This window comes from Larus michahellis, chromosome 1 (assembly GCF_964199755.1).
Source record: "Larus michahellis chromosome 1, bLarMic1.1, whole genome shotgun sequence".
Lineage (NCBI taxonomy): Eukaryota > Metazoa > Chordata > Aves > Charadriiformes > Laridae > Larus > Larus michahellis.
In genome coordinates, this window is record NC_133896.1 from 223,458,796 (window position 1) to 223,483,518 (window position 24,723).

The window sequence follows — 24,723 nt, forward strand, 5'->3', positions numbered from 1 at the left end:
GCGGGTGACCTACTAAGGCGTGTTTATCAGCACATCAACTATCGCACCATTATTACGTCCCATAACACAGCAGACACAAACCACGCGCACACTGCTGGAGGAAAGCAGTATTGCCTCTCCCACCCCAGTAACAATTCCCCCAGGGAAAATACTGGTGTGGGAGAAGGAAGAGGAAGAGAGGGAGAAGCGCAAGAGAAAAGGTTTGCGCTTAGTTGTGTATTTTAGGCAGAGGTGTGTGGGAGAATTGTACATCTTCATGACATACATGCAGCTGCCACTAAGGGGTTAAGTCCTCACGGGGCTCTCAGTTTTCCAGTAACACCAAATAATCCAAGTGGAAAGGAACGAGCACCCTGCTCCCTTGCCTCCAATTCCTCCAGCTAGAACAATCCAATGCACCTTATAAACTATTCCAGAGGTTCTCGTTCTGACAGTACACAAGTTCTAAACTTCCAAACTTGGCTTGGTATTTTTTGGCAGGGGTTTCAAAAAAAGAAATCCAAAACCATGAAGCTGTCCTTCCCCTGCCCCTCAATTTGAGCAAGGGAGAGTGAAGCAGTTCGTGTGAAATTCTGTTTAGAAGTTTGCCCTTCTAAGTTAAACGGGATAGTTTGATTACAGACAACTGTTCCATTTTCCTGTGTTTTATAAATGTCCCTACACCCTAAAAAAAAAAAAAAAAAAAACAAAACCCCAAACCCACAAGACTGTTTTTCTGTATATAAAAATACTAACTAGTTTGGTGACATATTATTTTAACAGAATATTACTAAAAAAGTCATCTTTTACCCATGAAACTGGGGCTCGCCTCCCAGCCACTCCCGTTTACTCACGCGGGGCACAGCACAGACCAGTGCTGCATCAACCAGGTACGGTGTTGCAGCCGAGTTTCATCTAGAACAGAATGGTTAATCCCAAGCGTTGCAATCCCCCCCCCCCAACTCTATTTTTCTACCTTGTATGTTTGAAAGGAATATAGCAACAGATTAACAGAGAGGATTTAAACAGGATTACTGGGGAATTAGCCAATTTACTCCATGAATTCTCCCATCTCCACAGCAAGGACTACCGACTCTTGGACAACCGTACTTGGTGCTGCTGTGAGAATCTTGGCCTCAGCTGGATGATTCCTAGTTCCTCTTTCCCCACCAGTTTAGATCCTGATAAAGTAAGATGATCTTGACAGAAAGTTCAAAACTTAAGACAGCTCACTGAAATAAAGAACCAACTACTTCCACAAGTACAAAATCCTCCAGGAGTGGGGTAATTTTTATTGAACTCTGAGATGATCAATTGCAAAGCACAGCAATAAAATCCAGAACTGGAACATTTAGTACAGCCTGGAATGTAGAATTGATTTTTATTGTCATGAGGGTTTGACATGCAGTTTTTGCAGGACACTTAAAGCTTTAAAATTTCCTGTTGATCAGTGTAATTGCCCATTCCCTTCCCAATAGACACTTATGTTCTAAATTGCAGTGGCTTCCTGCTTTCTGAGAAGTAAGGCACTACAGTGTCCTTTCAGAGAAGTTACAGATTATCATAGCAGATGCTTCCCTCTGAGATCTGAAGTTCAAGATGGTCCACAGAAGAAAATGCAACTGAGGACTGAAGATGTTTATCTAGCGATGAGTAACTATCACCACTGTTAACCAAAACAGCCGTTGCATTCTACTGTCAGACTCCAGAGGAAGCCTTCAGTGCACAGAGCAGAGCTAACAGCGTTCACCCTCTCAACTAGAGAAACTGTTTGCTCTATCCTGGAAAATTTCATTAAAGCTCCCCTGTTCGAGCCAGGGGACTGATTTTAACAGCAGCCTAACAAATGAGTATGTTCTTATGGCTGGGGACAAGGCACCTCTGCATTTATAATTTTGGAATAGGAGTTGCAGACACTGCAATGCTTTCAATTGCACATTCATCAGTGCCACGGCGGATTCTGAAGTAACCATCCTCTCCCCACGAGGTGCCCCAGCTGTTCTTCACAATCCAGAACTTCTCACCACTTTTGGGGTCTGTACCATAGCCCACCAACAAGACAGCATGATTGGTCAATTCAAAAGGATTGAAGTCATCCTGCAGCCCAGTGTGATGGTAGATCCCCTCTTTATACAGCATGAAATCACTATAAACCTCAAAGGCAACAGCCATGGGCCCACGCAGCACAAGCTCAAGTTTCATCAGGGCTTCATTGCAGCCTCCATAGAAACCACCGACATAGTGGTACTCAGAAGCGTAGTAGTGGTAACAGCTGCGCTTGAAAGTGCATGGAGAATCCTGGGCTGTGTACGGGAAGCAGTCCTCTTCCACCACACCAAAGTCTTGGACATACTTTCCAGCAATGAGGTATGGGAAGCCACCGTCGCAACCTAAACAGAAAAATATCTGCTTATTCCCTTGGAGAACTTTTTGATGTGGGAGACTCTCCTACTCCAATCCTTTGGAATACTTTTACATACAGTATTGAACACAAACTGCAGGGACCCCAGATACTCCTAATATTGCCGTTAGCTATAGCTAACTATAGCTACCTAGCTTTCTGAAACACACCAGACAAAGTTAACATCAATGGGAGCTATACTGGGAACACTAATGCATGGACCATCTTCTCATCCAATTGCTCCTGACACTGCCCCATCGAGCAAAGCAGGTAGCTACACGCCGTAAAAAGACCTGTCCTGATACAGGTACTGTCCTTTGGAAGGCTTTAGTCATTGCTTTCGCTTATCTCCCCTTCCTCATATGCTCCTCCTCCCTCTGAATATGCTTTTGGGAGGACATTTGGTTCCGCTCTTTCTACACGTGCATTGCCATTTAGCTATATTTTTAGCCCTGCTCCTTAGATATTCCCCATCTCCCAGGTAGATGTACCTAAAATCCAACAGCACCCTGAGCATGGGGCCCTACAGTAAGGTGAGCTGACAACTCTGGAATATTTTCTGCAGTCTTTCAAAAAAAGAGCTACTGAAAAGTACAGACTGCCAGAGACTTTATGAAAAAACTAAATTGTGGGTGACGGGGAAGACATGGAACTTCTTAATATCCTGCCTCTTTCTGCAGCATTAACATTACTGAAAGTTAGCTCTGTATACGCCAGTGTACTTACCCTGAGAATATTGGCTACAAGACACAACCTGCTGGGGACTAAAGATCGGCTTCTGAGTGTTGTTTGTGAGGATACGTATCCTTGCTTCCAACATGCCCATGGAGGCAAATGCATAACAGCTGCCACATGAGCCTGTGGAGAGGAGAAAAAGGAACCACGAAGAGCAGTCAGTAACATAGACAAGGCAAGTCACCTGCATTCAGGTACAACTATTGCTGGAGTCCACTGAAAAGAGTCAAAACCTACCAGGCAGTGATTAGCAGTTGAATACTGACAGAGCAAAAACTTCAAATATCCATTTAGCTTTTAAGCATGCAATTAAAAACAACCCAAACAAACAGTTTAACAACTTTTGAAAGAACACTGAGCTTATTCAAGAGACAATATATTGCTCTTCAGTGTTTTCCAGCAGGATCATTTACGAGCTATGCTATTCGTTCAGAATAAACCTACAGGGACCACATTTGCAGGGCTGAGAAGGCTCATAACCCACTGCCTCAGACTATAACCCTTTATGAAGCACATATGCTAAGGGGCAATCAACTATTTTAAGTGAATGCTGACAATGTTGTTCTAGATAATTTCAGCCTATCAATGGATTTAACACTGTAATGTCCTGTGGAAAAAATATTCCACCTCTAGAGCTACCCCTAAAATAAGTGACCTTTGAAAGTCTAGTGGTATAAATACCAGGTTTGACATAGTAGATTCATCCCAGCTCCCCTTATTTCCCAAAGGCATGTAATTTTTACACTGGCTTTTCAGAGGCACCTTCATTTCCCTTCTGCTTCCTGGCAGAGAACTGAGTCTCCTTACTTTTGCATCAAAATCTAGTATTGCTTCTAGTTTTAGGCCTCTTCACTCCCTAGGAGCTTCCTGGAACACATTAAAAGCCTTTGGAAATGGAATGACAAGCATCACAGAGAAGGACAATTACTTGGATGAGGTCCTATTTTATCTACTGATTGTCACCAATTTCCTTTTGTTTCCTGACAGTAGGAAAGGCAAATATTGCAGAGCTATGAAAAGGAGGGAGGCCTGAGGAACAAAACAAAATACTCTCTCCTGAACTGTGTAGGTGTATAAAAGCAGAGCTATTACAAAAGCAAGACTTTGTGAAATTTCACCTTCTCTCAGTTAGGCGTGTCTCAGAAGAGAAGGGACAAAAATCAGGCTGCGCATGAACGCTCTTTGCCCAGCGGGGCAAAAGGAAGCAGTGAAAGGTGCCTCCCACTCATCGTACAGTCACAGCATCCGAGATGGGCCATGCTGCAGAACGCTTTGTTGCATTTTGTGTGCAAAAACTTAAAAAAATACAATTAACACAACCATTTCAGTGTGAAGTCTGTTGGGGCGGTTGCTAAATTTCTTTCCTGCTACCACAGTGGTATTTCTGAGGCTTACAGCACAACCACACTGTATCAGCAGAGAGCCAACACAGCTGCAGGAGTAGCTGCTTTTGTGAGACTTGCCACAAATTCTCTTCCAGTCAATTAAAGCTTCAGCCACACCAGATTCCACTCAGTCTACTGCGAAGGGCTGCTACATCATGAGCAGAAAGGAGAAGACACAGCACATCTAGTGAAGAATCAGCTGACCACGCTTTTCACCTACTTTGATCTGCAGAAAAAGCTTGCAGGAAGCAGTCAGCAAGAAATGGGAACTACACTCGAAGGCTAACAAAATCTGTAGGTTCTCCTGTAAAGTTGGTAACAAGTAATGACAAGGCTATCTTCAAAGAAAACACATCTCTTGGCTCAAAGACGCAGTTACTGTTCTATAAACAACCCGAGAGCTCCACCTTTACTTTCCTGACTACAGGGATGTTGAACACGCTGGCAGTAAATATTACAGTCCAAGACAACTGCAGTTGCATGAAGCCTGCCACATCTCGAGGTATTCTACAGAGAACGCGCATTTCCCTTTTAATTTCTGTCCACTTCAGATGCTGTACTTTTTTTCCTCCTTAGGTAAAGAGCAGTGACTCCACAAGCATGTGAGATCTGGGAAGCCATGACCTTGCAATTCATGCAGTTCTCTCTGCACGTGCCAGACAACTTACATCTTAGTGCTTGCAGCTTTCTCCCCCAGGGCATTTTCTAATCAGTCATCCAATAATCTTAATGACATACTAACTAAGACTTTCTAATACCATCATTCTAATGAAACATTAATATCCAATGCCTCAGAAAATCATACAAGCCACCACAAGCAAGACTTAATTTGTATGTTGGCACTGTTTTGCAGAAGGTCATCTTCTGGTGATTTTGGTTTGTGCGGTTTTTGGTGGTGGTGGGTTTTTTTGGTTGTTTTTTTTTTTTTTGGTTTGTTTTTTGAAAGCCTAAAAGCTAAAACTCTTATTTAATGGAGCAGAATGCATATTTACATTTAATGCATTTAACATACTCAGCATGGATTCTCAGATTACAGGAAATGTGTAGGCAGCTTTATTATTGGAAGCAACAGACTAGTTCTCATTTAGAGAAACTCTGAAGCAACACAACAGAGAAAGGGTAAGTTTGGGACTGAGTGTCCAACTGTTTGGAAGGTAAATGAGCCCTTGGGATATTCACAGCTCACACGGGGAGAGAGTACAGGACTCACACCTACACAGGACTGTACATTTCCTGTTGCCAACTTTCAGTGATGCCCTGTGTCAGTTCGTGAGCTAGAAATCCCACAAACCTCTTCTGCTACCAGGAGTCCAGTTGGCTGAATCTGGCATAAGAACTAAGCCATAAATGAGGGACCAGTGATTTATGTGATCCCCTCCCCACCACGTTATGCTCCCTTCCCCTCAAAGTTGCAACCAGATAGCTACTGGCAGGACACAAATTTATTTGGAAGTGGTGGATCAGGGAAGCGGAGCAGTCCACTCTTGGCCTCCAGTATGTAACTATCTAATTGAGATATCTCACACCACAGTGCTATAAAAGCACTCCCTATAAAATAAAACATATACCAGAATGGTATTCTTTTAACTCTACTTTGAGATAAATACTTCCTATTCAAAGGGGCAGAAAAAAATAGTTTTCACAAGTATACTGTATCTATCAGTGTCCGCATTTTTCATAGTGACTGACACCTCTTCTTGCAACCAGCCCTTTAAGTAACTCCCACAGTTATCAGGATGATAAGATTTGGATATAGGATAAACAGTTTTCATGGGTTTATTCATTAAAGCTGCATGATAATTTGCCATCAGTGGGAATGAGGGAAAGAATCAAATGTACATCAGTTCTGTCAGCATGCAGAAAGCCATGACTGAGACTGTTTGGACAAAACTTGACAGCTGTCTTTATGCAGGGCACTGTGGTAATTGGCTTTCACTCCGAACAGCAAGAGACACTGCTGTTTGGATAAGCCACTGCCACCTTCTATTTTGGCTCAGTGTTGTCAGCCAGGACTCCACCCAGTTTCCACAGGTTATTCATAGTAAAGGTGCAATCTGTCAACTGCAAGACACTAGACAAACCTTCTCGTTAATAGCAAATTACGTCAAAGGAGTTCTACAGCATTTCTTTGAGTTTTGTGGGGTTTTTTTTTTACCTTGATTCCGAACTGGGCTGACATAATTGACACCATTCACATTTCTCCAGTCCCAGGATTCTGGCAAGCCTGAAACTTTTTTGAGTAACTCAGGTGTTAGAGGTGCAGGCTTTGGTCTAAAGAGAAGAAAATGCTTCTGAGTAACATATCACACCCTCGGCAAGGAAGCAATCACGCAACGCTCAGTTGTCATCTTCTGGCTCTTACTAGTTGTACTTACTTCACGCTAAGCAATTTGAAATAGTCTCCTTCTAAGCTGAGTGGGTGTCAGTCTCAGGAGATTAGTTTCAGAAGGATGCAAGACCTACTCAAATCCCTCCCTGAGGGAACTGTATTACGAACAAGCTGGTGAGGTCAAATATTTTGAACCAATCTGAACTGCTGAGGTAACTCTCAGTGACTGTAGCAATGCAGCTCTGCAACAGCTACTTTACACCTCTGCCATCACGAGGTATGTGGAATATCTGACTGCAGAAGGCACCTCACTTTGCCAGCATGCACTGACAGTTTAGACATGCAAAGACTGTTTAATTGCAGGCACAGAGATGGCGTATGTCGACACTTCAATAACTGCAGTCCCACTGGCCCTGGAAACTTCCTTGGAGCAAGGTTTTGCTGTGACTATTGAAGAAGCATTGAATGTTACTTGTCCTCATCCACCGCTTGCAGCCAAGTGATGCTCATATATCAGCAAGCCAAGAGCTTCCTGCATTCAGCTCTCACATAACCTGATGCTTGTCCCGCAAGCCATGCCATCAAGTGCCGTTCATAAACACCAGGCACTGGAGTCTGTTCTGAAACATGAGAGGGCCAACAAAATACTGCCACAGCACCGCGTGGTGCAAGAGAGCTTCCAAATAGGTTACTGTATTTAAGACCATGTACAAGTTGACAAGCCTATAGGATGAAAGCACAAAATCTGCCATGATACTCTCATGCAAATCAGAATTTTTATTGTATAGTAGGACCTTCTTCTACGAACATAAAAATTTGGAAAAGTAAGTAGCATTCCTACCCACAGCAGTATCAGAGTGAAAAAAGCAAAAATAAAAAGTAGGTAAAACAACTGTAAAGGGAATCTGCAGAGCAAAGAACTCTGAGGACCATCTGTCCATCCCCATTACCACTCTCTGCCATGTGATCTGCAAGACCCCGAAGGCACTCTCAGGGCTACTTCATGATTCTTCACTGACACCCTCCTGTCAGAGGACCCTGACTGGAGGCATGGCAAATTATCAAAGTGACCAGGGAATTCCATCAGAAAATCTTTATTATTCATGTTTAATGAAGCGCTGTTCACCGCTTTTTAACTGCTATTATGAACTAGCAGAACCAGGAAGGTGGTCAAGCAGAAACTCCTAACTATGGCAAGTAGCTGATGGGTAGACAGGAGAGTGAGATCGCAACTGAGACTGTCCCCACTTCTTCCCTGCACATACAAATTCAGCAGCAAGTAACTGGGCAAGATTACAGGGTAGATGACCCTACTTGTCTGAACTGCTTGAGACAACAGATGCTCAGAATAATCATTCAAATGAAGAAATATGTTGGCACTCCATGAAAATGAGCTGGAAGGCCTTGTAACTTGATTAAACATCTGAACTACAAGCCAAAACACAGCTAGGAAGAGCCAGGACAAACAGAAGCAGATTCTTGGCAGGAGGGGGTTTATGGCAAAACCAAAAAGGCTTTAGTACCTTGGAGTTCTGGAATAGATACCCCCAGCTCTTCTAGTTAGTTCTTCCAGGGCAAAGTTCTCATACTCCTTGTATCTTGTTGCTCTCCAGGACTTCTGGCGAGCATTGATAGCATTTACAAAGTCAAAGTTGTGCACGTAACGTCTGCTTGAAAGTCTGCAAACAAAAGTGACCAAAGAAAACAGTAAGTAAAGGACTAGGATTGAAAAGTAAAGGTGTTCTCTAAACTGAGTATGAAAAAGACTAACTCTGGAAACATCTTCTGGTAGGTACTGATAAAGAAACATGCAATTATTGGATCAAGGCAAGGTTTCCGAAATTTGAGACAAACTAGAAGTATATAATCATCATCTTTAGACATGCCGCTTTTCTAACAGGACTTCACCACAGACTGAAGGTGAAAATATGATGCAAAAGGCACACCCTCCTCTGGTCTTGTGCATTCAGGTTTATTCCCAACATTATCACTGGCATTAACTTTGCCCTCAGTAACAGAATTGGTCCATATGGTTTCAGCTGAAACCTGAAGCACAGGTAGCAAATGTTTTCTTCCAGTAAAAGGTCACTTATCTGTTGCTTACCTTCCTCTGGGCTTCTGGAGAGGTACCTCGTTTACGTGAACATCTGAGGCAGATGAAGAAATCTTCTGTCCGCTGAAACAAGCCCAATTGTGGCCAAGTACATCATGGACCCATCCTGGTAGAGTCTCATTACAGTAGCTGGTTACATTCTGGCCTTCCTTTTTGTACTGTAACGTGAAGAGGATGCTTGTGTCGGGTATATGCATTTGTTAGCACAGCAGTAGTCCCTCCCCACCCAGCTGCTGCTTGCCCGTATTTCAGAGGAAGCAGCCAAACGTATATTCCAGAAGGACCAGCATCACGTTTGGTTTCAAAACAAAGCAGCATCAAAAAAAGGTTCAGCAGAAGAAAGAAACTGGTCTTTATCGAGCTGCTAGAGGAAGACAAACAGGTTCTGACTTGCACTTTTAGCAACAAAGCATGCATTAGTATCAGCATCATCTAACAGGTGCTAATTGTTTGGGTTCAACAGTCACTTTTGGGGCAAAATGTAGAAGACCTCTTAGTACTTATCCTTCTCTTCAAGGCCCTGTGGTTTCTTGCACCAAATATGTGACTAGTCAAACTAACCCTGGCGCGCTGCAAAAGTTTGAGATACTAAAGGCTCACAGCAAGTCTCTCACCGAGTAACCTCCCAGGAAGAACTGCACTATAGCATTTCTGTTTTAGAAGTCAGAACCCAAGATGAGACTTCCTGCAACTACTTTAAATTTGAGTTGTGGTGGAAGAACACCATGAAACAATTTCACCTGAACTATCAAACCGAGACAGTAGGAAATGATGATCCATTGAGAGCAACTCATTTAAAGCTGGCGGTGAGGGGAGTGTTACCAAAACCTCAAGTCCCAAGCCCTAACACTTCCTTATTCAGCCACACAAGAGGAGTAATAAGAAGTTCGCACTAACACTTTGCCCAGCAGCTTAAATTTCCTGGATTAGAAATTCTTTGACAGCAGAATGACCCAGGGAAGAAAAAAAAAAAAAAAAAATCTTTACTCATCTCTTAAGGTTAAGTCTGTTTTGTATTGAAGCTACCCAGGAGCCTAAACACCCCATGCAACAAACGCTTTAAGTTGACTTTTCTAATCACAGAAATCACTTACGCAGAATCCAAATTTTCTAGTCCAAAAATACTTTATTAAATCCCATTCCCTTTGAGTCGTATATCTACAACTGTTCAAAGATTTTGTACCTATATTTCAACAAAGTGCTTGCTCAGCCTCTTCACTGAAGGCGGTGGCTTACAGTGATGGAAATGCTACAACATGGAAAATAAAGTAAATAAAGAGACTGGGAGGTTTGCGACTACGTCCAGGCTCTGTAGGGAATCTGAAGGAGAATGCATAGTGAAATAATTAAGCCTATCAATCAGAGGCATAAAATTAAAGGTTAATCCTCTGACTGCTTTAGAACAATAGGAATTTGCTTTGCCCCCACGTCAGAGGTTGCAGACCCCTGCTTGTCTAGCAAGGCAAGCGTGTTTGCTGACCGGGGCAGGACGGGGGTGAGCTGTTACCTTGTTCTATTCATCCTGTCTTACTGTACAAGATTGTGCAATATGGGAAATAACTATACCTGGCCAAATACCAAGGGCAAGGTCCAGAGATGACTTTGGAGCAATACCCTCTTCACAACAGCATTGCTAGAAATCCACACACTACCAAAAGCAACACGTTACTGACTTTACACTAGTAAGTTACTGTGAGAGCACTTTATTTGGCTCTACATGACAGTGTAAATTAATACCTATCTGTCTTTTCTATCTAAAAGCTGCCACAGATTAAAACAAGACCAAGCACAACCATTCGTGATAAGTATAGACCTTCAATCTGAATACTTGAGGAACGTCAAGTCTGAATACTCAAGAAACAGGCCCACTTCCTGCAACAAGCAGATGCAGATCCTGCCCAGCATGGAGTTATGAATCAAAACAAGTGGAACAGATTTGGGACTTAGCTTCACAGAAAAAAAGGCAAGCAGTTATCTGTTAAATAGCAAATTAAAACCACAACCTGCTTTTCCCCCTCCCCCCCCAAAAAAAAATCCCTCTCAATTTTCTGGAGATTGAATTTATTCTTTTTTTAAGATATTGACAGATAAACAGAATAGTATTCACACCATTTATGCAATTCATCTTTCAGGAAAGTGCATAAAGGGAACTGGAACTCCAGAAGCCATTTTCATCTAGGAAATTAAAATATAACCCTAAGGTCCCAATTTATTTTTTCCCTGCTCTGATTTTTAATTAAGAGCCACTTATGTAGAGAAGTGGCAGAGAAACCTTTAAAAAAACCCCAATGCTTATGCTTAATTTCTACAAGCTAGTTAAGTCCCTAATGGGCCACACGTTAGAACTAAAATGGGACAGCAAACTCATCAGTGCCATGACAATGACACCCACTGCTTACTACCAGAAGGTACACCATCAAATCAATATTTCATTGCTAAAACCACATGCAGCATTTCTTCTTACTGCAACCAGAGAAAGCTCTGACGGAGTAGATCTAGAAAATATGACTGTACCAGTTTTAGAGGACCTACTATGAGTATGTCTACCCAAACAACAGTCATACAGGAGTGTGAGTAACTTCAGCTGCACCAGTTCATCATGGCACCACTGTACGAACAGCCACCACTGGCCCAGGTGGATGCCAATCACAATGCCAGACTCAATGGAAGCTGCCAGCACAGTACCCAGCACATCTGTGGAACCCATCACAGAATCGCATCCTTCACGTGGGACAACAGCCACACAGCTGTGACCACCAGCTACTGCCGGACAACTGCTGCATGCGTTTCCTCTGCAGGCTTAAGAAGATGGTTTTCATTTTTAAGCTGAAGACCACTGTAGCCATGCCACATGTGATAATTTTGTCAGCCAATGCTCACATCTGCAGCATTAAGTGAACGTCATCCGGTGACCTGACCAATCTAGAACAACTCAAGTGCCAAGAAAGGCACCCAAACTATAGTCACAGTTCAACTTCTGAGGTTTGAAAACATTTAAGCTTTAATTCTACTTCAAATGCATATTTTTCTCAAGTCTGACAACCCATAGGACTTTGCCAAATGCCAGAATTTAGCCAAGCAACATTAACCTTAAAAGGCTTCATGTACCTACATTTCAAGGCTTGCTATTAGATACCTGAACTCAGATAACCTTTTTGGTACAGTATACTTCTAGTAAAGTCTTTCCTGCGTTGGTCATCATGACATAATCTAATTGCACACTCAATTCTAGTCCCGGTAACAAAAAAATGCAATTCTTTAAATCTTTCTTTAAATTTGTTGTCTCCCTAAGAGGAAAGCAAGCAAGGATGGAGACCTTATTGGGCACAGCATTTTAACAGAGATTCAGCAGTGCTACATACACGGGCTGCCATCCCATTCTTTTACATCTATTGTTCTCAATTTAAGCAATGTTCAAGCAATAAGACAACTCCAGTTCCCAGAGGCAGGACTACCCAATGCATTAAGCCTGGTGGAAAGACTTACCACTCATTTGACATCAAGTTTAAAAGTGTGCCTATGCGTTTTAATATGGGAAGCGCATACTTAATTACAACAGGACTGCAGACGCCTTACTGTACAAAAATACAGAAGATCATTATTATCAGAATAAACAATTGCATCTTGCTACCTGATAGAAAATGCAAGCAAGGATCAGCTACAGATGCATCTTCTTTCCTCTAGGGAACATTCTGCAGTTCAGAGATTTATGCACTGTAGGGAGGCAGCGGCTGCACACTGACAGTTAAATAATCCCAACTAAGAAAGGTTAAAAATTAACTTTCAGTTGATTTGCAGGATGATTAAACAGCATTAGCAAATCTTAACACTCGTATTTTAGCAACATGGAATGAAATGCATTCAGATTTCTTTTTTTAATATTCTGAAACTTAAACATTAACTACTGTCACTTGTCTAGGCTGGTTATTTCAGAACGGAAGTCCTTGGTTTTAACCAAATTTGGGGGCCTTGGGGAAGAGAGGAAAAGATGTGACAAAGATGTCACCAAGTCAGTCTGGAAAAGATTAGTAACTCGAGTAGTGGAATATTCTATAATCTTTCTTTTGCTGAAGTAGTGCTAATGTTTTAATATGAAAAAATGTCAGACTTCTGTTTTTTGCTAGAGGACATCTCAGAAGTCAGAAGTAATACCCCTTAGCTTAAGGAAAAAACAGTAAGGATCTCATGAGACTGTCTCCCTTCCAAGTTGTAATCTTAACATTAAATAATTATCACAAAGATATCAAATAACTGAAACAAGTTAGCCTCAACTTTCATTTCAGCCTCACTCTAGCTTTTTATGTTATGTTGTTCCTATTTCTTTTACCATCCCTTGGGGTGGTAAAACCATAAAAAAAAAATATCTTTAAAGCCTTACATCTTGCATAGCCCTACAGAATCCTTACACCATCCAGCAGAAGCACATGTTCAAACTTCTGCCAAGAGTCTGTACACTAACTTCACATCCAAGCTCAGTATACAGACATTTCAGCAGCACACACTAAATAAGAAAAAAGAGCATTCCCATAAACCAAACAAGTTAATTTGTGCTGCAAACAAACACCAGGCAGAGTAACCGCGACTTGTGAGAGGCGGAATACAGTAGGATGCTGCATTTAACTTGGCAAGCCTTGAGGGACAAGTCTATGTACAACAATAGTTAGAAATAAAACACTGCTAGAGCTTCTTTACTTAAGCTACTGAAGAAAACTGAGGGAAAAAAAATACATTGGCAAGCTCACCCAATCCACTCCTTTGGTGTGGAAAGTCATTTCCCCACAGTCTCCAGGTGAAAGAACAAATAACTTGCAAAGGCAGTGAGGGCCTACGAAAATTTTAGTAGCTGTCTGTGTAGTAAGGCTATTAAAAACTCACTGAAACATGCACCATCAAACAGGCTGCGTCTATACCCACACCGAACCAGAGCTCTGATAAAGCCACCATTTAGACAAGCCCAGAGCATTCTTGTTAGTAATTAATAGCGTCATTCCTTAACATTAAGCAAAAACACACAGCAAGTTCAATTAGCACCAGTTGCACTTCTATGCTTGAAACACATGAAGTACAGTATTAGCATAAATACCGCTGTTCATTTTGCTTTGCAACTCCATCCTCTCTGTTCAATGGCAGAATATGAGGAAAGTGTTAAAGCATCATAGCAGGTAAATCAGGATGCTTTATCTGTCCTGTCACCATGATGGGGTTTTAGTCACATAATTTAACTTTAGTGCAATATAAACAGAACTTGAAATTTATGAGTGGCCTTTAAGCAATGAATACTTTCCCGACAAGCCCAAACCCACAGCCATGGGAAGAGATGTGCAAGGCTTTCTTGTGCTATGGCTGCTCCACCACCACAAACTGCTCCATGAACCAAAAAGTTACTCCACAATCAAGCAGTTACTCCAGAACAGCATACACACTGGAAGGTTATTTCAGAGCAAAACTAAGCAATTTTACCAAACAGTAAAAACAATAGCAAATTACGGCATATTAAACATACTAGTTGTGCACCTTCTTGCTGTAAAGCAAGAGAATGCCAGCGAAGACAGTTCTTCCTTTCCAAGAATTCCAAAGGGACTTTGTTTAATGACTTTCCACATTCCCAACAGCGATCAAGGCTAAGCAATATTCTAAGAGATTGCTTTTATAGAATCATAGAATTGTTGAGGTTGGAAGGGACCTTTAAGATCATCGAGTCCAACCTTTAGCCCACCCTGACAAGAGCCACTTCTAAACCGTGTCCCTCAGTGCCCCATCTACCCTTTTTTTAAACACCTCCAGAGATGGTGAATCCACCACCTCCCTGGGCAGCCTATTCCAATGTTTAATAACCCTTTCAGTGAAAAGATGTCTCCTAATATCTAATCTAAACCTCCCCTGACGTAACTTGAACCCGTTTCCCCTCGTCCTATCACTTGTCACCAGGGAGAGGAGGTCAGCCCCCATCTCTCTACAACCTCCTTTCAGGTAGTTGTAGAGGGTGATAAGGTCTCCCCTCAGCTTCCTCTTTTCCAGGCTAAACAACCCCAGCTCCCTCAGTCGTTCTTCATAAGGTTTGTCCTCCAGACCCCTCACCAGCTTTGTAGCCCTTCTCTGGACACGCTCCAACACCTCAATGTCCCTCTTGTAGCGAGGGGCCCAAAACTGAACGCAGTACTCGAGGTGGGGCCTCACCAGTGCCGAGTACAGGGGGATGATCACTTCCCTAGTCCGGCTCACCACACTATTCCTGATACAGGCCAGGATGCTGTTGGCCTTCTTGGCCACCTGGGCACACTGCTGGCTCATATTCAGCCGGCTGTCCACCAACACTCCCAAGTCCTTTTCTGTCGAGCTGCTTTCAAGCCACTCTGCCCCAAGCCTGTAGCGCTGCATGGGGTTGTTGTGACCCAAGTGCAAGACCCGGCACTTGGCCTTGTTGAACCTCATACCATTGGGCTGAGCCCATCGGTCCAGCCTGTCCACATCCCTCTGCAGAGCCAACCTACCCTCAAGCAGATCAACACGCCCGCCCAGCTTAGTGTCATCTGCGAACTTACTGAGGGTGCATTCGATCCCCTCATCCAGATCATTGATAAAGATATTAAAGAGAACCGGCCCCAGCACCGAGCCCTGGGGGACACCACTTGTGACTGGACACCAACTGGATTTAACTCCATTTACCACCACTCTCTGGGCACGGCCATCCAGCCAGTTTTTTACCCAGCAAAGAGTACACCTGTCCAGGCCATGCACAGCCAGTTTCTCCAGGAGAATGCTGTGGGAAACAGTGTCAAAAGCTTTGCAAAAATCCAAGTAGATAACATCCACAGCTTTTCCCTCATCCACTAAGTGGGTCACCTTATCATAGAAGGATATTAGGTTTGATAGGCATGACCTGCCCTTCACAAACCCATGCTGACTGGGCCTGATCACCCTGTTCTCCTGCATGTGCCGTGTAATGGCACTGAGGAGGATCTGTTCCATGACCTTCCCAGGCACCGAGGTCAGACTGACTGGCCTGTAGTTCCCCGGATCCTCCTTCCGGCCCTTCTTGTGGATGGGTGTCACATTTGCTAACCTCCAGTCAGCTGGGACCTCCCCGGTTGTCCAGGACTGCTCATAAATGATGCAAAGTGGCCTGGCGAGCACCTCCGCCAGCTCTTTCAATACCCTTGGGTGGATCCCATCCGGCCCCATAGATTTGTGCACCTCCAGGTGCTGAAGCAGGTCCCTCACCGTTTCCCTTTGGATTAGAGGGGCTTCATTCTGCTCCCCATCCCTGTCTTCTAGTTCAGGGGTCTGGGTGCTCAGGGAACAACTGGTCCTACTGCTGAAGACTGAGGCAAAGACTTCATTAAGTACCTCAGCCTTTTCCTCATCCTTGGTCACTATGTTGCCGGCCCCATCTACTAGAGGACAGAGATAATCCTTAGCCCTCTTCCTATTGCTAATATATTTATAGAAGCTTTTTTTGTTGTCCTTGACAACAGAAGCCAGGTTTAGCTCCAGCTGGGCTTTGGCCCTCCTGATTTTTTCCCTACATAGCTTAACTACCTCTTTGTAGTCGTCTTGAGTGGCCTGCCCTTCCTTCCAGAGGCCATAGATCCTCTTTTTTTCCCCTAAGTTGCAACACTAGCTCCCTGTTTAGCCAGGCCGGCCTTTTTCCCCGACGGCTTGTCTTCTGGCACATGGGGACAGCCTGCTCCTGCGCCTTTAAGACTTCCTTCTTGAAAATCATCCAGGCTTCCTGGGCTCCTTTGCCCTGGAGGACTGCCTCCCAGGGGACTTTGTCAACCAGGCTCCTGAAAAGCCCAAAGTCCGCCCTCCGGAAGTCCAAGGTAGCAGTTCTGCTGACCCCTCTCCTTGCTTCTCGCAGAATTGAAAACTCTATCACTTCATGGTCACTGTTGCCAAGACAGCCTCCAACCTTCACATCCCCCACAAGACCTTCCCTGTTTACAAACAACAGATCCAGCAGGGCACCTTCCCTAGTTGGCTCTCTCACTAGCTGTGTCAGGAAGTTATCCCCAGCACATTCCAGGAACCTTCTAGACTGTTCCCTCCCTGCTGTATTGTATTCCCAGCAGATGTCCGGCAAATTGAAGTCCCCCACGAGGACAAGAGCTCGCGATCTTGAGACTTCTCCCAACCGTTTATAGAATATTTCATCTGCCTCCTCATCCTGATTGGGCGGTCTATAACAGACTCCTACTACGATATCCGCCTTGTTAGCCCTGCCCCTGATTCTTACCCATAAACACTCAACCCCATTATCACCATCATTAAGTTCAAAGCATTCATAACACTCCTGCTTTCTTCTTGCTGCATTTCCAGGGAAGAAGGCCCTTGCCACTTAGCATTCTCATTTAACCTATTTTACTCCAAGGGCTTCTACGTTAGGAGCAACACTAAGCAAATGAAGTCTGCTATGTTTACAGTCCTCCTACCACTTGCACCTGAAAGTAAACAACAGGCAATCATTCTTCAAAAACCTCTGAAGCATGCATTGAGCAGAATATATTATTACGTGTCCCCTAGAAGCTTTACAGTAGAAGATGATGGAATAGGTCCTAAAAGAGCATTAGCCACACTTGACAGAAGCCACATTTTCAGTTTATACCAGGACTAGATATTTTCTATTTCATATGTAACGCAGTATTTACTGAATTAAAAATAAACAGTTACACATACCTGTATATGTCACAAGGTCAAGCAGCTCATAAGGAAACACCTCTTCCCACCAAGTCCCCACTGACAATTGTGAAATAACAGTTTTGCAGATAGACAGTATTGCAAGTTGTTGCCTAATGAAGTCTACTAGCTGTTTCCAGAAAAAAAAAAATAAATGCATTTACTAAGTGCTGTGGTATTTCCTTGTGCTTCTCTGACATTATACTTGCATCTTGATAATCTGTTGTTTCCTTTACAGCAGCAAAATTATAGAGAGGGTAACCAAACTGGGCTTTAATCCTCTCAATAATATTTAAAGAAAGCCTTTAATTTAAGCACGTCTTGCTGATGGATTCCCTACTACTGAACAATGAGCCAAACAAGCTTGCTATTTCACAATACCAAACACAACTGCAAAACTAACAATTAATCTATTTGCCTACAAAGGGCTAAGACACATTCCTGACCATGAAATGCAAGCTATTGTGCATTGCTACTGCTCAGGTGTGCGTTCGAATTACTTTGTTTTGAGCAGTAAGTTGGATCAGATGACCTCCAGAAGTTCCCTCCCACCTGAATTATTCTGTAACGCAATTTTGGTCAATTAAGAGCACCCTTGCAAATCAATGCATTTACGTTTTCATAAACACAGAGGAATACAGGAGATCGGCGTTTATCAGTCACCTGACTTAGCTCTCATCCTCCAGTAATGTATTTCACAAGGTACAGATAGCAGCAACAAAGCCTTCACTGACTCTCAACTGCCTTCAAGCTGGTGCTCCATTTACATTCCAGAGCACGCCACTCACTGTTACTATGATTAAATTCTTCACATTCAAGAATTAGTTTGATAATCAACACTTGTTTCAACTGTTCACCATACTGGCTTGTAAAGCAACTCTACCTCTCAGTGTAAAATATCAGGCTAAGGATTCCCAGTCCGCTAGTTTGATTAAATTTCTCCTCAGACAAGACCACCAAGGCCAGCAATGGCTGCTGAATTCCACCTGCCACAGATGACACCTGAAGCCTGAGTTCCCGGACAATACTACAACATTTAGTGCTCCACTGTCCTCTGGGAGGCAGCAATTCCTGCCATTTTTGAGGCAGGCCCTCCCACTGCAGGGAAGCTCACAGAGATGTCCTTGCCAGAGAAGTTTCAGAGTAATTCTGCCCAGCTAGAGTACCTTTCAGGGTCTGTAGTTTTTGCTTTATTACTTGCCAAACCGGTAAGGAGTGAACATCATGGCAATTTAGTGTCGCTACCTTACAAAGATGTGAGAATGTCTGTCAGGTATTTCTCTCTCATACTTTGCTTTTGCTTAAGTGTAAGAAGCAGTCCTGTGCAGAAGTATTCTTATTTTAAACATTTACAGTTATGAGTGCACTAGTTTTGGCAGATTGTTAATTTTATTGACAGTAGCTCATATAGTGCCACATTTTGGATTTGTGATAACAGCGTTAATAACACAGGGATGTTTTCATTATTGCCGAGCAGTGCTTCCACAGCATCTGCTCCTCAGACAGCCCTGCCAACAAGTAGGCTGGGGGTGCACAAGAAATTGGGAAGGGATATAGCTGGGACAGCTGCCCCCACCTGACCAAAGGGATATTCCATACCATACAAAATCACGCCCAACAACAAAAGATGGGGAAAGAAGGAGAAAAGGAGGACATTCAGAATTATGGCAACTGCATTCCTAACAGTTATGCATGATGAAGCCCTGCTTTCCTGGAAATTGCTAAACACCTGCCTGCTGATGGCAAGTAGTGAATGAATTCCTTACTGTGCTTCGCTTGCATCCGCAGCTTTCGCTTCACCTAATTAAGTACCTTTATCTCAACCCTCGAGTTTTCACTTTTACCCTTCCAATTCTCTCCCCCATCCCACTGGGGGAAGAACGATCAAATGGCTGTATGGTGCTTAGCTGACTACTGGGGCTAACCCACAACAAAGAGCATGTAAAGAACTTCAACATTAGTTTTGTAAATCAACTTACATGACCCTTTCCCTTAACTTAAGTCAACTCCAATCATCATGGAAGAAGCCACAGTTACACCAGAGCTTCGTACATCATTTCTATTCAGTAAGGATTACAGTTCTCCTGGAAGAGTGGATCATTCACTTTTGGTAACATCTGAAAATAGACTTTAAAATACCTGCTGTGAAATAAACCATCTACAATGGCTCCCAGAAAGATAATTTAAAGCAAAAGTAATTTCTTCACCCTCCTTACTACTAGCCAAGGTTTAGAGATTTTATGCTTGGACAAGGCCTGGGTGTTTACTATTGGTTCATGTGAGGCCAGATACAAGATCAAGTTTCTTGAAAGAAACAAGAAACGTGTTCACTGCTCCTGCCTAGGGCTGCACTCACCAACTGAGCAGTCTTGCTGCACAAGATATCTGTCTCCCAGGTAATAAAGTCATCCTGCAGCGATTGCTTCAAGCCACCCTCCAGAATCATAATGCCACTCATCAGGACAGCAGCAGAGTGCTCCTCAGCAAGTGGGTCTTCTCCTGTCTACCCCCTGCCTACCCGCACTGTTTTCAGCTCAATCTGAAGTCAGTAACAGGGACTGGAGATAACAGTATTACTCCAAAAGAACAATTACAGGCAGCAGAAAGGTTCCTTAGATATTAAAGTAGTATTCTGAAATAAAATTTAAAGATTCTAGAAAACCTCCAGCAAGCAGAACAGATGGCCTTTCTAAAGTTTTCATGCATTTCAAAACATCTTTAAGGAAAGATTAAAGCAATGATGTTTGCTATTTCACTTGGGTCCATAGTGTCAGGAAGAAAACTGAAAAAAAAAAAAAAAAAAAAAAAAAAAAAAAAGAATTTCCAGGCTACCAGGAAAGTTAGATTCATGAAGGCCTTCAACTGCTTTAAGCATGCCCAGAAGGGAAAGCAGCAGCATCTGTAACAGATTTTTCAGATAATGCCCAATGTGGAATATATACTCCTTCCTTCCCTCTGCTCCCTAACCAGCCACTGATATCTGTTTCCTTACATTAAAAAAAAAAACAAAACTCCTGTATCTAGTAATCCAGGCGAACCTCAGAGAAAAGATAACGAAGTGCCCCAACTGCCCCACTGTAGCACTCACGGACTAAAGACAAGAGTAGCTACAGGCAATTTTAGCAAGTCAGTGGTGCAAAACACACCAAGTTAACTCACCTTAAAAAATGCAAACCATTTGTAGTCATTTATCACAATTTCAAAGCCTTGATTGTAAATCAAAGTGAAGAACCCATAGTTGCCCAGACTATCCTGAGCCACATCTAACTTCTGAAGATTCACAAGCACCTTTCTTTCCACAGGCCCTGCAAGAAACACAAACATCATTGCATGATTACTGTGTGGAAGAGGAAAATAAAAATTAGTACAGAGAACGTTCCAACATTTATTTTATTCCAACAGGTGCTATAATACATTTGTTGAATACAGGCTTCTGCAAAAAGGCATCAAGCAAACACACTTCAGGGACTTTGCTTATAGAATCACTGAATAGTTTGGGTTGGAAGGAACCTTTAAAGATTATTTAGTCCAACCTCCCCTGCAATGAACAGGGACATCCACTAGATCGGGTTGCTCAGAGCTCCATCCAACCTGACCTTGAATGTTTGCAGCGATGGGCCATCTATCACCTCTCTGGGCAACCTGTAACCAGTGTTTCACCACCCTCAGAGTAAAGAATTTCTTCCTTATACCTAGTCTAAACCTACCTTCCTTTAGTTTAAAGCCATTATCTCTTGTCCTATCGCAACAGGCCCTACTAAAAACTTTGTCCCCATCTCTCTTATAGGCCCCCTTCAAGTTCTGAAAGGCCGCAATGAAGTCTTACCATAGTCTTCTCCTCTCCAGGCCGAGCAACCCCAACTCTCTCAGCCTGAATTACCTGTCAGTGGGTCTACGTGCTCCTAAACAGTATTTGCACATTTAATTAGCAGCAGCACGAAAGAGCTGCCACCGGGAAACATCAGCATATTTAAAAGCAACTTGCTACACAGCTACAGAGGACTCCATAATCACTCAGAGGATGCTGTGTCACTCGGGCACTGTGTCTGCAGCGACAAATCTTCCCTTAAACCACCTGGGATGAGGTATCAGCCACCCCACGTCCCTTCACACCAGCGCTCCGACTCCACCACGCGCCTCACCTCCACTGCTCCTACAGCCACCTGCCTCACCTGACCAAAAAGGAGGTGATTTACTAAAACATAAAATACCTATTTTTTCAAATAACACTGACATACAGTAATCAAATAGTAACTCCCCACTACTATTATCCCTGCAAGGGAAGTGATATTTCTACTTCTGATGCTCTCAGGCTCCCCAGGCAGCAAGCGCCAGCAGCCGGTGGCCTCCCAGGAGGTGGCGTGGGGACACCAGAAGCAGTAGCCACTTCGCTGCTGGGAACAGCCACTTTCAGGGCAGGCTGAGCTGAGAGGGAAGGGACCTGTGGGCTGTGAGGGAGGAAGAAGCGAACCGGCGTGAGCCGGTGGTGCTCCTGAAGAGGCCTAGTTGCGTTCAAATTGAAACAAATAAAACAGAAAGCTCACGTGGAAGAATAACAGCGCTGCCCACAGTGGTCACCCAGAGCCAAGTGAAGGCCAGCGTTCCACGCTGCTTAATTCAAATTAACCTTTTTCTGCCTTAAGGCCGGCAGGGATCCCCGCAGCAGAGCCGCCAGCGGGTGCGCGGACCCGCTATAACCGATCCGGGCACCCGCCGTCCGCTTCGGTTTTAGGCCCTCACGGCGCGGAGCAGCCGCCTCCCCCCGCCCCGGGCCCGCTTCCCCCTCAGGCTGACAGAGGGAACCCCCCGACCCCGGGACCGAAGAGGAACAGGTCCGGGCCGCCGCGGTCTCACCCGCCTGGGAGCAGTTTCCGTGGCGGCCGCCGCCCCGCCAGACGCGGAGCTCCCAGGCGCCCAGCAGGTCGGCGAAGGAGCAGTTGGCCGGCGTGTCGGCCCGCACCGCCGCGGGCAGCGCCGCCAGCAGCACCAGCCCCGCGGCCCACAGCGCGCGCCCCGCCATGGCGCCGGCTGCCACCGCCCGCCGCCGCTGAAATGGGTCCGGGCGCCGCGGTCTCTCCACCCCGTCACCTCCCCGCCCCCGGCCCCGGGACCGCCCCGGGACGGCCGCGCCGCGGCGGGAGGGGCCGAGCCTCCGCGCCTGACCCTGCTGCGGGGACCAGGACGGCCTGCGGGGCGTGGGGTGGAGGGCGGGGGGTGTCCGTGCGTCGGTGGGTCCCGGCTCCCGCAGAGGTGGGGCGGGCTCCCCGCTGGGGAAGGCGGTGTGTCCCCCTCAGGGCCGTGACGAGGGGATGGGCCCTCGCACAGCTCGCAAGGGTGTCCTGGTCCCCAGAGGGTGTCCTGGTCCCCAGAGGGTGTCCTTCCCAAAGGTCGTCCTGTCCTGCAAAGGGCACCCACATCCTCAGAGGGCACCCTCCCTTACAGAAAGGCATTGCCCACCCCAAAAGATGTCCTTCTTTACAAAAGGAGCCCTCTTCCCCAAAGGGCATCCTCTTCGCCAAAGTGCCTCCTCCCCAAAGGGTGTCTTCTGCCCCAAAGGGTGGCCTCCTCCCCAAAGGGTATCCTTCCCAAAGGTTGTCCTCTCCTGCAAGGGGTGTCCTCCCGTAACAGTAGGCATTGCCCATCCCAAAAGATCTCCTTCTCTACAAAAGGAGTCCTCTTCCCCAAAGTGCCTCTTCCCCAAAGGGTGCCCTCCTGCCCAGAGGGTGTCCTCTCCTGCAAAGGGCACCCACGTCCCCAAAAGGCGTCCTCCCTCATCCTCCTCACTGAAAGGCATCCCCCACCCCAACAAATATCCTTCACTCCAGAGGGAGTCCTCCCCAAAGAACATCCTCGTCCCCAAAGCCCACCTTTCCCCAAAAAAGGGTAGCCTCCTGCCCAGAGTCCCTGCCCCCGCTACCCAGCCCTAGTTCTCCGCACTTGGAGAAGTCCCCCGCAGAGAGGGGCAGGCCAGCGGGGTTGGACCAGACTCTTGGGACCAGACACTTCAGTGGTGCCTGGTGACAGGACAAGGGGCAACAGGCACAAGCTGGAGCACAGGAAGTCCCACCTCAACATGAGGAAAAACTTCTTTACTTTGAGTGTGCCAGAGCACTGGAACAGGCTGCCCAGACTCTTTGTGGAGTCTCCTTCTCTGGAGATATGCAAAACCCACCTGGATGCCATCCTGTGCAACCTGCTCTGGGTGAACCTGCTCTGGCAGGGGGTTGGACTCTATGATCTCCAAAGGTCCCTTCCAACCCCTATGATTCTGTGATTCGGTGACCCTGGTGTTGCTTCAGGCGAGCGCCTTGCAGCTGTGGAGGACAAGGCATCTTGTCCACCACGGGTTTAGTGTCACGGAGTGACTCACAGCTTCCACACCAGCCACACATCACAGACAGGAAACCATGCGGTGCACGTCCTGCATGGGGTGCGGACCTCGAAAACCTGCGCCCTCTCTGAGACTCTTTGTGCACAGCAGCAGTCAGCAAAAAGGGCAGAAAATTCCCCCTCAAGACAGAAGCTTTAGTGACGTGCAGAATCTTGTGCGTCCAGCAACCAGACTGTTTGCAGAGGACAGGCGTTGTGGAAGGGTAGAGATGTCTCCACCGAAGCGTGAGCCCAGTGCATGGCTGAGCGTGCAGGGAAGTGGTGCTTGTCCCACTGTCTCTCCCAATTCAAAATGTGCCTGCTTTCACATCCTCAAAGTTACATATGCGATCAAGAAGGCTAAAAGACTTACTAATGAGTAAATATACCTTCATTTTTAAAACAGAATGATCTAAAAAATAACCCTTTTTAGGGGAACAATAAATGCATATAGTGCTATTTTGGCTATGAAACTGATGCACTAGCTCAAATATGGATATAAATTTAAAATAATTGTGTTAAACGCTATAAATCTATATGTAGATACTCATTACTGATTTCAACAATTCAGCTTTAACTAACACACTTATGAGCTGAACTAGGTTTAAACTAGAAGTGTCCTAGGTTTTTATGATATTGATTTAAATAAGGACATTAGGAATTACATCAGTAAATTTTAAATGTTTTAAGAAATACATTATTTTATCGCCATCACTTTGCTTTTGCGCCATCTTCT

At 44.8% G+C, this 24,723-nt stretch overlaps 1 protein-coding gene across 1 annotated transcript; it reads right to left on the reverse strand.

Annotated features, from left to right (window-relative positions):
• Positions 1-1,241: 1,241 nt before the first annotated feature.
• CTSC (cathepsin C) lies at positions 1,242-22,719 on the reverse strand. Its single transcript, XM_074572506.1, has 7 exons — positions 22,473-22,719; positions 20,778-20,923; positions 8,934-9,100; positions 8,353-8,508; positions 6,656-6,771; positions 3,107-3,238; positions 1,242-2,369 (listed from the first exon to the last, which is right to left on the reverse strand). Exons 1-7 carry the CDS (start codon positions 22,636-22,638, stop codon positions 1,867-1,869), a joined length of 1,386 nt encoding a protein of 461 aa, XP_074428607.1. The 5' UTR covers positions 22,639-22,719; the 3' UTR covers positions 1,242-1,866.
• Between the last annotated feature and the right edge of the window lie 2,004 nt (positions 22,720-24,723).

Excerpts from the sequence above, each read along its gene's own strand:
- CTSC (XM_074572506.1), bottom strand. The coding sequence starts at position 22,638 with ATGGCGGGGCGCGCGCTGTGGGCCGCGGGGCTGGTGCTGCTGGCGGCG. Across the intron at positions 6,772-8,352 it reads ATCTATTCCAGAACTCCAAG|ACCAAAGCCTGCACCTCTAA; the intron begins GTACTAAAGCCT and ends TCTTCTCTTTAG. Across the intron at positions 2,370-3,106 it reads TTGTAGCCAATATTCTCAGG|GTTGCGACGGTGGCTTCCCA; the intron begins GTAAGTACACTG and ends TTTTCTGTTTAG.